This window comes from Microcebus murinus, chromosome 10 (genome assembly GCF_040939455.1).
Source record: "Microcebus murinus isolate Inina chromosome 10, M.murinus_Inina_mat1.0, whole genome shotgun sequence".
Lineage (NCBI taxonomy): Eukaryota > Metazoa > Chordata > Mammalia > Primates > Cheirogaleidae > Microcebus > Microcebus murinus.
Genome location: NC_134113.1, coordinates 5,466,450 through 5,479,988, shown reverse-complemented (window position 1 = coordinate 5,479,988; position 13,539 = coordinate 5,466,450). Strand labels below are relative to the sequence as shown.

Below are 13,539 nucleotides of genomic sequence, written 5' to 3'. Positions count from 1 at the left end.
GTTTTTATTGCTATTAATACCATTATTTTTAAATGCATTTATTTTCCATTTTAAAAAATTAATTTTTAAAAGGCTGTTAAAGCAAGCATGTAGCTTTAAAAACAGTGGCTCTCCAAGTGTGGTCCCTGAGCCAGCAGTATCAGCATCAGCTGGGACCATTTTTTAGAAATGCACATTTTCAGGCCCCACGCAGACAAACTGACTCTCTGAGGATAGGGCCCAGCCATCTACATTTTACCAAACTTGAGACCACTGCTTTAGAAGATCCTGAGGCAGACTCATAAGTATGAGTCTATAGTTTTGTTTTTTTAAAGAGGCTCATGTGTAAAATTCCTGCTTTATATCAAAATGAAGTCAAATGTTACATGTGGGTGATTCTACAAGATTCAGCTAGCAATAACTGAGTATGTATTTTGCTGGGCCCTGGGTGTTATGTCATTTAATCATCACCCTTGTGACAACCTTGTTAAGTTAGACATCATTATCTATATTTTTAGAGGTGGGGAAATTAAATGCCAGAGAGAAAAAGCCAAATTTACTCAGTTATAGCAAAGCTAAGACTCAAACTCTCCTGAATGTAATCCCAGGCTTTTTGCCCAATTGTGCCATTACATGTGTGTATGTGTGCATTTGTACACATGTATGTGAGTGATTTGTGTGCATTCCTATATAAACAGATAAGAATGATAAAGTTTGCATATATTTGATATGGCAATAAGAAAATCTGTGATTCAGTCTATAAGAATGGATACCTTTGGTTTGCAAAACAGTCTAACAATTCCGCAACCTACTCAAGAGAACACGTAGAAAATTAAAAGCAAGTCATCTACATAAATTTCCAATCAAATATTAGGATTCCAGTATTCATGCCATCAACATCTAAAGCCCAGCCTCACTTCCCCCTTCTCAGTTTCAAACTGCCTTAATATTTTAGACAGACTCCACTGGCAACCCCTGGTCTGCTATTCTAAACATAGGAATTATAAGAATGCAAGTTGATTTACAAATATATTCCAAATGATAGGGTATCGTAAAAAACAATTTAGCCAGTCATTTGAATTCAATTTAGCAGAAAAATCCATGGTTCCAAACTGACCTACCTCCACAGCTAGGCTGTGCCATTTCCACGGGTTTGAGGGCCAGCTCCCTCCACCAAGGGCCTCCCAGGCCCTGCCCAGCTCTCACCTGTCTCCCAAACCTCACCCTCGCACACTCCTTCTCTCCTAGCATACATTTTTAAGTCCACACACACACACCCCACAAGACCCACGTCCATAAACCCAGAAATCAAACTCAAAATACAACAGACTTCTCAAAGATATATTTTAGTGGATAGTAGATAGTATCTCACTGTCATAAATGGTCACTAGAAACAACATGTAGAAACATAAAACACATTCAGGACAATGTCAACAGAAAAAGCACAGTGAGGTATACACTATGAATACAATGATATAAAAATGTATTTTCACATAGTGTCAGGAGCTAGAAGATGTGACAAAAATAGCTACTTTGGGATGATAGAGACTTTGATCATTTTTTTTTTCAAATGGTCTTTAATAAGCATGTCACAGCATGTTGCATATAACATGCCTACCAGGGCCAACCAGGCAGGATGAGATCTGCTCACACCTCCCTCCTCATGCTTCCCACAGCCCCATGGCCCTTCTGCCCCGCTTACCCCATCCCCTTCTGGAGAAGCCTCCCTGACCACCCTAAGTCCTCCCCGCAGCCTCTCACAGCCTGCACTTCCTTGCACTGCACTCTCCACAAAGTGCAATTACACTTTATTTGGGAAATTATGGACTGATTATAAGCTCCATGAAATAAAACAGTGTTTTTACACCACTGCACCCTAGCCCCAGAGTACCCAGCACATAACTGGAGCTCCAGAGGAACTGTTTCCACCCAGCACTCGCCTCCAACAGACACACATGCACACACACACACCCACACTCTCACCTCACACACCACATCCTAACCACACACACACACCACACCCTCACCACACACACCACATCCTAACCACACACACACCACACCCTCACCTCACACACCACATCCTAACCACACACACACCACACCCTCACCTCACACACCACATCCTAACCACACACACACTACACATCCTCACCACACACACCACATCCTAACCACACACACACCACACCCTCACCTCACACACCACATCCTAACCACATACATACTACACATCCTCACCTCACACACCACATCCTAACCACACACACACCACACCCTCACCTCACACACCACATCCTAACCACACACACACACCACACCCTCACCTCACACACCACATCCTAACCACACACACACCACACCCTCACCTCACACACCACATCCTAACCACACACACCCCCCACACCCTCACCTCACACACCACATCCTAACCATACACACCCCCCACACCCTCACCTCACACACCACATCCTAACCATGCACACTGCACACCCTCACCTCATACACCATATCCTAACCACACACACACTACACATCCTCACCACACACACCACATCCTAACCACACACACACCATACCCTCACCTCACACACCACATCCTAACCACACACACACTACACATCCTCACCTCACACACCACATCCTAACCACACACACACCACACCCTCACCTCACACACCACATCCTAACCACACACACACACCACACCCTCACCTCACACACCACATCCTAACCACACACACACCACACCCTCACCTCACACACCACATCCTAACCACACACCCCCCCCACACCCTCACCTCACACACCACATCCTAACCACACAGGCACCACACATCCTCACCACACACACCACATCCAAACCATGTACACCGCACACCCTCACCTCACACACCACATCCTAACCACACACACACCACCATCCTCACCACATATACCACATCCTAACCACACACATACACCACACCCTCACCTCACACACCACACCCTCACCTCACACACCACACCCTCACCACACACACCACATCCTAACCACAGACACAAAACATACCCTCACCACACACACCACATCCTAACCACACACACACCACACACCCTTACCTCACACACCACATCCTAACCACACACACACCACACACCCTTACCTCACACACCACATCCTAGCCACACACACACCACATCTGAACCACACACAGACCACACACACCATATACCCTCACCTCACAGACCACATTCTAACCACACACACCACATACACCATATCTTAACCACCACACACACACCACACACCATCATTACATACACCATCACCACACACACCACATCCTAACCACACACACCACACACCCTCACCACACACACCACACACCCTCACCTCACACGCCACACACTCTTACCACACACACCACATCCTAACCACACACACCACACACCCTCACCACACACACCACACACCCTCACTTCACACGCCACACACTCTCACCACACTAACCACACACACCACACACCCTCACCACACACACCACACACTCTCGCCACACACATCACATCCTAACCACACACACCACACACCCTTACCTCACACGCCACACACATTACATCCTAACCACAGACCACACACCATCACCACACACACCACATCCTAACCACCACACACACACACCCTCACCACACACACCACACATCTCACCACACACACCATATCCTAACCACACACACACACCACACAGCCTCGTCACACATACAACCTCACCACACCCACTACATCCTAACCACACACACACCATATACCATCACTACACACACACCACATCCTAACCACACACACATCATATGCCCTAACCACACACACACCCTCACCACATACACACCACACACACACTACACACCCTTGCCACACACATAACTCCCATATATACAACCTCAACCCCCACAGACACACACACCACACACAGAATAGCACACACACCCCACATGCCTTTCCACTCCTGTATTTTAAGATCCTCCCCTTTCCCACCACTCAGTGTAGAAGTTTCCACATAATCTGTGATTCCTCACTCTTATCCCATCTACCAAGTGACCAGCATCAGTAAGGTTTTCTTAATTAACACCTATGACCCTCATGAATCTTCACTGTCTTCCCTGTTAGACCATTAATGTCACAGGACCAGGGATCATGAATGATTATGAGCATGGTACATAATCCTCCAAAATATAATGAATGTTGAGTTAAATTGAATTAAGTAATTGTATTTTTGTAATAAGTTATATCAGCATGAATGCCTTGCTGCCTGAGAATACAGATCCTTAAGAAAGAGCTTACGCTGCTTTGTTTGTAATATGCTTTCTCTATCATGGACACAGAAATCTAATTTCAGGAGCTGTCTCAGAAATTCACTGCTACCTAATGAACATTTTCAGACTCCCCACCACAGCTATGGCAATGGGGAAAAAACAAGTTGTCAGAAAAACTGACCACAAGCCTGCTGTCAAAGTTGTTCCCATCTCAAGACTGTCTCGCTGGCAGCCTTTTAAAATGTAAGAGCTGGGAACAATGACGTTCTCTCCCAGCTCTCACAAGCAGACAGGAGTGTTTAACACATCCTATTTATAGTCCAGCCAAGTCCAAGCAAGTCCTTGGCTCCAGCAAAGTTTCAATGCTTTCCTAGCTTCAGGGTTCAGTAACAAAGTTTTGCTGCTGCTGCCACCTATAGCTGGAAATGTGAATCTAGTTCCAAAAGAGCCTGGATTGTCACTGGGGCCCTGTTACCCTGTCGTGAAGTAGGCTGAATCATTTATTGAATTCACTGCAGTTGTCTAATATTTGCGGTGATGTTGAGAACCAAAGTAAGGTCATTCCATGTTAAAATGTTAAAGGCAATGCTTGTTGATATGATTAATATGAGAACTCCCAGACAATTTTGGCACGAAAGTCAGCACTCAGTAAATGCTTGTTGCCTGAACAACTGACACAAACCAGACAGAAGTGGCAATAGTAACATTATCAACTTTTAAAGCACCTTTCTCTTGAAACCTCAAGCCGTGCACAGTACAGTGACCTGGCCGCCTTCTGGTGTACACGAGCCACACAGACAGGCACAGGCGTTCAAGGGAGAAGAGCATCTCACCTGGCTTTGTTACTGCTTGATAGGGTGCGGCTGACTTTGGTGGCGTTCGTTTTGGTGGCATTTCGTTTCATTTTCTTTGAGATAAAATATTTCTGAATTCGAGAATTCTGAAAAATAAGAGAGCAATGGGGTTAGCACAGATTGGCAGACAGATTTTCTCATTCAGCTTATCAAGCCACAAGAATGGAGCCTCTGAGCTTGCAAAACAATGCAATGATTTGCCAGCAACTGGAGAATTGTGTGGAAAACTTTAGGCAAATCACATGAATTCCACACCAAATTGTGTGGAGGTGGAGGTATTTTATTGAGCATCACTCCCCTATGTCTCAACCCAACACATACATGTATACATGCATATACACACACACACAAACATATACACACCCCTCCTGTGGTGCCCCCTCTATCTTCCTCACAACCAGAACAGTCATTTAAAATGTGATCTCCTTGTATTACTTCTTTGCTTCAAACATTCCAATTGCTTCTCAATGCTCTTAGAATAAGGACCAAAGCCTCAGTGTCATCGTGCCTGCAGTATGGGCACTCCTCTGCTTCAACCACCCTAGCCTTTGGCAGTAACTTGAATGTATTCTTTCCCACATAGGGTTTTTTTCCTCTTCATCTGCTGTAACCCTCTACCCAGACTACTTATCCCTTTTCCTCTCTGTCTGATGAACTCCTCATTCTAACGCTCAGTGTTTCTCAGACTTGCTGTCACTGGGGGGCCTGCTGGAAACAGATTGCAGCCCCATTCTAGATTCTGACTCCCATTCTGGGTGGGGAGTGGGACCTAAGAATTCCCATCGTTGACAAGTTCCCAGGAGATGTTGGCATTTCCGGACACCACTGTGAGAAGCACTGCCCAGAATTTCAGTTCAGCCAGGCGCAGTGGCTCACGCCTGTAATCCTAGCACTCTGGGAGGCTGAGGCAGGCGGATTGCTGGAGGTCAGGAGTTCAAAACCAGCCTGAGCAAGAGCAAGACCCTGTCTCTACTATAAATAGCAAGAAGTTAATTGGCCAACTCATATATATAGAAAAAATTAGCCAGGCAAGGTGGCGCATGCCTGTAATCCCAGCTACTCGGGAGGCTGAGGCAGTAGGATTGCTTGAGCCCAGGAGATTGAGGTTGCTGTGAGCGAGGCTGACGCCACGGCACTCATTCTAGCCTGGGCAACAAAGCGAGACTGTGTCTCAAAAAAAAAAAAAATTTCAGTTCAAATGTCACTTCCTCAGGGACACTTCCTCGACTCACAAGGTCCATCTCCCTTACATACGTTTGCGACTTCTGCCATCCTTCATAGCTCTTAGTCCAGTTTGTGATGCTGTAGCTATTGGTGTGTCTTTGGTTAAAGCTCGTCTCCTGCTAGGCTTTAAGTTCCATAAAGACTAAAGCCCAGCCAATTCACATTGTCACCACATTTCCAGATCCTAGGCCAGCGACTGGTATTCAGAGGGCTTTAAAATGAACGACTGAATGAATAGATTTGCTTCAATTTCTGAACCTTGGCAATTGAAGGCACACTCACCTGTGGTCTCCTGCCTCAAGCCCTCTTCCTAATCAGTGAGCAAGCATTGTCAATGTTACTTGCAGAATACTTCTTAATTTTATGCTCTGCCTCTCTGCATCCCTGAAGTCACAGCCCATCATCTGCACTCATCGGGATCACAGAAATGACCCCTCAAATCCCTTTCAGGTCTCCAACTGCTCCCACTGATCTGTCCTCTTCTGTGGTATGGATTTATCTTTTTAAAGCACACAGTTATGTTACTCCCTTCCTTTAAAATGCAATGTGAAATTACATATACATGTTTTAAAATTTCATAGAACTATATGCCAAGAAAAAAGATAAGTGCATGTAAAAACTGCTGAAATCTGAATAAAGTTGTTAGTTTAGTTGATATTGAATTTAGTTACACTGACATACCAGTGTCAATTTCCCAGTTTGGGTAACTGGTTATTCTGTGAAATATTATCGCTGGGGGAATTGGGGAGTACACAGGAACTCTCTGTGCTAATTTTGCAACTTTTATGTGAATCTAAAACTATTTCAAAATAAAACTTAAAAAAAAAAAAACATACTTCTCCAGGACACACAGACTGAAATTCCAACCTTAAACTGTGGGTAGATCATTCACATCATTGACAACCTGGCCCCAGGCAACTCTTCCAGATACCATTACTTTCTTGTGGAGTTTTGGTTCATGCTTTTTTTTTTTTTTTAATCCTTTTTGAGACAGAGTCTTGCTCTGTTGCCCTGGGTACAGTGCAGTGATGTCACCGTAGTTCACAGCAGCCTCAAACTCCTGGGCTGAAGCGATCCTCCTGCCTCAGCCTCCCGAGTAGCTGGGACTACAGGTGTATGTCCCAACACCCTGCTAATTTTTCTATTTTTAGGAGAGACAGGGTCACGCTCTTGCTCAGGCTCAATCTCAAACTCCTGAGCTCAAGAGATCCTCCCACTCAGCCTCCCAGAGTGCCAGGTTTACAAGTGTCAGCCTGGTTAATGTTCCTGATAGAATTTCCTTCATTCTGTCTATGGCCATACCACCCTGAACGTGCCTGATCTCATCTGACCTTGGCAGCTAAACAGGGCCAGGCCTGCTCAGCACTTGAATGGCAGAATTTCCTTCCTTGTTTTGCAGCTGGCACACTTTGATTAATATTTCAAGCTTGAGGGTATAGCCCCTTCCTCATGGGGCCTTTAAACAAAATTACTCATGACTTTATCGACAACTTAGTCTTATAGGTTTGTTTTGCTAATTTTTTTTATTTAATAAAGAAAAACACTAAAAGGTAAAATGCACCTGTAAGTCCATCACTTTGCTGCAGGGATGGGGAGGGAGATGGGGATTGGGGGGTGATATAAAGAAGGAAATAAAAGTAATACAACCATCCCATCCATCCCTCTAGTCCTACCTTAGTTTTCATTTTGATTCTCTGCTTTCAGACTTTTCAGTTGACCCCTGATAGACAGCAAATCCCTGAGTGGAAGGGGCTTCACTCAACTTTTTATATTCAGCGTGGCCTGGCATGCAGGAGCACTCCACTAATCTTTGCTCCTGATGAGCCACAGTTACCAATACCTAAGACAGCAAGGGCAAGAAGCTTGGGCTAATTTTACCCTTGATTGTGAAAGCTAAACAACATTCTGAGTACAACCAAGGCACCATTAGGAGTTCTGTGCATCATCCTCGGTTTAGGTTTTTGAAATTAAGAGAATTCTGAGATGTTCATGAATGTGATTACTTCAGAACTTGGTGAGATAAAAATTAGCAAAGATTATAAAACCAATACACTCCAAATAAACACCAAGTCACAGACCATCAAATACACTTCTTAACCACAAGCAAAACACAATTAGAAGGCTATTCCATTGATATATTTGTTTATTTGCCAGGAAAGTATTGATGTCCAGTTTTTAACACATGCTATTTATATCAGAATCATAACAAAAGTACCATCCATCTGCCTTGGCATCCAGAGAAAACATAATTCAACACAAGAGTAAAAAATATGCACAGCCAAACAGAAATGGCACCAGAAGCAAAAATTGTTGGAACTGTATCTCGGGGAGAATCATCACTTGACTAAATTGGAAAAAAATTGTAAGCAACACAAAAGATTTTGGCAGTGCAATCCAAATACTTGAGAAAAATCTTCTCCTTGTCTATTCTGATATCAGATGGATGTTCTGCTATATTTTGGGACACATACACTATAAAGTTCCCTTTATAGTCTTCCATACACTCCAATACACACATTGGTCATTTTCTGAAGATCTACTCTTTTGGGCAGTGGAAAAAACAAAGGGTTTGGAGCAAAAGCAGACATGGGATCAAACTGGCTTCTCTATCTGCCATGGAAACTCGTAAGTTAATTAACCTCCTCCTGACCCAGTTTCCTCATTTGAAAAATGGAAATTCAGTCTGTGGGTTCTGAATCTATGCATTCAACCAAGCATGGATCAGAAATATTTGGGAAAAATGGATGGTTGTGTCTGTACTGAACATGTACAGACTTTTTTTCTTGTCATTATTCTCTAAATAATACAGTATAACAGCTATTTGCATAGCATTTATATTAGGTATTATAAGTAATCTAGAGATGATTTGAAGTATGTGGGAGGATATACATAAGTTACATGCAAATACTATACCATTTTATATTGGGGACTTGAGCATCTATGAATTTGGGGGTCCTGGAAACTAACCCCCACAGATATCAAGGCAGGATTATAATCCCTCTCTTTAAAGCAAGTATTCTTAACCAACAATCTAGGGACAAGGTCCACATGTGTACTTTTGTAGATCTATAGACTCCCTGAGGTTAAATGCACAATTGCATGTGAGATGATTTTTCTAGAGAGCTTCTCAAGGGACAAGTGACCCAATGATTAAGGTCACTGCTTTAAAGTCTGTGGAAGGATCACAAGTAATGTACATAAAGTGCCTGGCACACAGTCAGCCTTCACTATTTGGTAACTGTTATTTTTAGGTCCTGGCAATGTAAAGAAAGATAAATCAGACAGAGCATAGGGCAGGAAACAGGTAGACAGTGACAGTAAGGTACTGAGTGCCATCTCAAGTATCAGATGACAATAAAGGAGGACAACCCAAAAATCAGTTCAGAAAAAGTTCAGCAGGAGGAACTGGCAGAGCAGAGGCACCAGGAGTGTCAAGACAGTGAGGCGGCCATTGCTGTGGCATCTTTGATGCCTAGGCAGTACTTGGCACATAGCAAGTGCTAAATAAATGAGGAAACAAATGACTGAAACCAACCCAGGGGACCAGATAACACCATTTACAGAATTCCAAGGGAAAAATAAAATTCAAAAGGTGTTACTGGAAACTGTTACTATTCAGATATCTTCAATTTCAAATATTCAATTCAAATGCAATAGTCCACATTCTTTCCCTGAACATGAGGACACTGGGCCTACACTTCTGTCATTCAGCTCTTGCAAGCTTCTGTCATTCAGCTCTTGCAAGCCCCATGAGAAATTTCTTTTAGACCTAGGTATTAGAAAAGCTTTGTTTTTCCAGAGGAATCAAAAGGCCTTATTTGCCTGGAAAAATGAATTTGATTTCCTTATTTTATTTTATTTTTCCTTGATTTGATAAGAAGCTCCCAGCTAAATTTTCAGCCCAAATTTATTAACCATTATGGATGATCAGAGTATTCTCTTTCCCTCTGATGTTGCTTTCCTATTCTATCTGTATTTCTCATGATCCTGATTTACATGTTTCTATTTTATCATCTTGTAATTATTCTTATAAGTCATCTCAAAGCCTTGGTGGAACTTATAAATATTTAAGAGTTGCAGAGTACTAGCCAAGAACATAGGTTATTATTAGGCAGTACTGAAGAAGAAGCCACACTTGTTACCAGTTATCAGCTTTGTAGAGTCCCTTAATCTCTGTGTCCCTGTTGCCTCATCTACAAAATGTGACTAGCAACAGTATTTTTTCACAGCCAGGTTGTGGGGACTAAATTTTAAAAGTATGTGAAGCTCCAAACTGTGCCCAGGACATAGTAAGTGTTCAATTAGTATCAGCCAGTAGTAGTAGTTATTTTTGTTGTAGAAATAGTAGAACTGCAGACAAACAGAGAGAGAAAATAGCAAATGGTACCTAAAACAAAGTAAACAAAATAGTTGTGAAAGGTCAAAACCAAAAGAAGTGGAAATTAAACTCTTTAGTAGTGAAAGTGTATCATATTCACATGTATCTCTATTCACAGAGTTTTCTCAAACATGTCCCTTCCCTTTACATATCCTCTTCCAAAGTACTATCCTAGATAGTACTGTATTGAAAATGAATTAATATTTAAATATCACAAGAATCCAACTGAGTTAACTGTGCAAGTCTAGATTTGGAGTATTTTTAGACAAACTATTCTAAGGTCATTTGTGATATTTAAAGGAAGAAAGTGATTGTTACCTTTTTTCCCTCACTCAGTTTCTTACCTGTATTATGTATCTTGTTTTTCAATGCTGATAAAGAAAGGAGTTATGCAGGAAAACTTTCTGTGACTCTCAGCATCTACTAACCTTAAACAGTCACTCTCAATACACACCTGTAGAGAAGATTTACTAAAGCAACTGCCTTGTTAACAGCCAGTAACTTCCCACCAGATTCCTGATCTGGACAGGCACCAGGCTACTGAACATCCTTGTGGAGCTGCTTCCATCTCCAGGTGCCTGTCAGCTGAAGGGGTCATGGCATGGCTGTAGAGATCTTTGTACATGGGGGAGAAGTGGATATCTGGAAAAGAGCAGGAAAAATGCAAACAAAATTGGAGATCAAAATTTAAAGTCTCAGGTAAGCGTTTCTTGACAAACATCTATGAGCACCTACCATGAGCCAAACACTAAAATGAACATAGAGGGGAAAGGGAAAGAGCACAGACAACTAAAATAAAATCCTTGTCTTCAAAGTAACTTACAATAAGTTTGGGTGGGAAACAAATATGTTTGTTTAAAATCAAAGGAGCCGTGCCTGATTCACTTTCATTTAAATCCCCTTAACTTAGCCGAGTAAATGTGTGCTAAACTGAAGGCAATGGATAAAAGACAGAGATGAAGGAACTGCAATGTGTGAAAACAGACTTTATTTACAGCATTTCCATGAAGTCCACCCATTAAGGAGCACATATACAATTTAAGAAACATTTTTAAATTACTCTTCTTGTAAGTGAAGTAAGACTCTTCTTAATAGGGGCAAGACATCATGGAAGGCATTTTCAGGAGAGAAGGAAAAGGAAGTAAAGGGGTGATTTGGCCGACGACAGTCTTAAGCCCTGTACCACAGTACATTTCACAAAGTGCTTCCAAACAAAATTTCTGAGGGAGGCAGGGGTAATTATGTGCAGGCTGACAGAGAAGAGTACAAGAGAGCAGAGATTTTGCCATGAGACAGAAATGGGTTTAAATTCTGGTTTTTCAACTTCCTAGTTGTGTGATTTCTGACAAGCCCATTCACACCGTGGGATTCAAATCCTCATTTACGGGATGGAGTTAATAATGATATTCAAAAGACTGCTGTGGAGCACAAGTGAAATTTGTAAACTGGAGAGACTTAGGGCATTTCCACACACATTTCCCATCTGATCCTCACAGACATCAGGGAGGAGGACGTCACCACCTTCAACGTTGTCTATTGTCTGACTTTCCCAAATATCACGTAAGCGCCATGGGACCGTACTATTCCTCACAATTGACCCAGTGCCTTCAACGTGCCAGGCAAACAGACTCTCCATAAACTCCGTGCTCAGTGAATAAACGAAATCACCGCCTGTCTCCGGGCGTGGGCAGCAGCGCTGCTGTGGGACCCTCAGAGCTGTGGGACCCTCACAGCTGCCCGCCGGCCCCCTCCTCGGCCCTCGGGCTCGCGCTTGGCCGCCCCGAACGCACGCGGGGACCGTGGGACGAGGCCCGCCCGCCTTACCCAGGCGCTCGCCCCCACTCTCTACCTCGCTGGGCAAACACCTGCGCGCGGACTCCAAGCCGCAGCGCCGCAGAGGCGCAGCCCTTTCGGCCGCTCCAGGACGCTGTTGCCTGAGCAACGACGTCGCTCGCTGATTGGAGAATAAGTCTCCACGCCTAGCAAAAAGGAGATCTTTGATTGGTCAATGGCGGCGGCTGGTGGCTCCGCCCCTGGAAAAAGCTTCCGCCGGAAGTCCTGTTCCGGCGATGGGTGCCATGGGAGTGGGTTTCTGTTACAGGGAGTTTGGCTACAGGTGTGGTGTCGGCCTGGTCCCACCGGGGGTGGCCTGTGGCTTGGAGGAAGGCAGTCCCTTCTCTTCATCTGTAAAAGCTAAACGTACCCACTCCGGGGCCATTGTATGGACTGGATGGAAGTCTCTAAAGCGCCCCTCATGAGTGTTGGCACTGACGGTGACTTCCGTTTGTTTCACTTAGTAGCGTATCTAAAGTTGTCCTGCTTGTCTGCTCTAGGAGATGGCCCCAGGAAGACGAGGACTAGCTTGCTTTGCCCATAACTGTATACGCGGCCTCCTCCCAGTGCCCACAGGAAGCATTCCATCGATAGACGCTGAGTGAATTATTGATTAGACTCACAGGGCCAATAAATCACGTAGGTAATAATAATAACAGTAGTTTTAGTTGTCGCTGACCCTGTGGAGCACTTACCTTTGCTAGGCAACCGCTTATCCTAAGTATGTACTTTATGTGTAACTTAATTTTCATTTACCTTCAAATAGTGCTATCATGTAGGTGCCATGATTGTTCCCATTCTACAGATAGGAAAGTGAGGCAGAGAGAGTATTTTGTCCAGGGGCACTGTTGTCAGGGGCAGAACAAGAATGAGAACCCAGGCAGCTGGCTCCATAGTCCATTGTCTTGGCCACCCTGCCACACTACTCACCACTGCTATTTCCAAAAATTTTCACTACCATAAACAGAAACTCTG

At 43.7% G+C, this 13,539-nt stretch overlaps 1 protein-coding gene across 1 annotated transcript in view; it reads right to left on the bottom strand.

The window, feature by feature from the left end:
- Positions 1–12,685, bottom strand: part of EFCAB6 (EF-hand calcium binding domain 6) — a 244,799-nt gene extending 232,114 nt beyond the window's left edge. The window contains exons 1-3 of the mRNA XM_012757712.3: positions 12,581–12,685; positions 11,186–11,373; positions 5,109–5,215 (exon numbers count right to left, since the gene is read on the bottom strand). Of these exons, the coding sequence (XP_012613166.2) occupies positions 5,109–5,179 (71 nt within the window). The 5' untranslated portion in view covers positions 5,180–5,215; positions 11,186–11,373; positions 12,581–12,685. The remainder of the gene's footprint in view (positions 1–5,108; positions 5,216–11,185; positions 11,374–12,580) is intronic.
- Between the last annotated feature and the right edge of the window lie 854 nt (positions 12,686–13,539).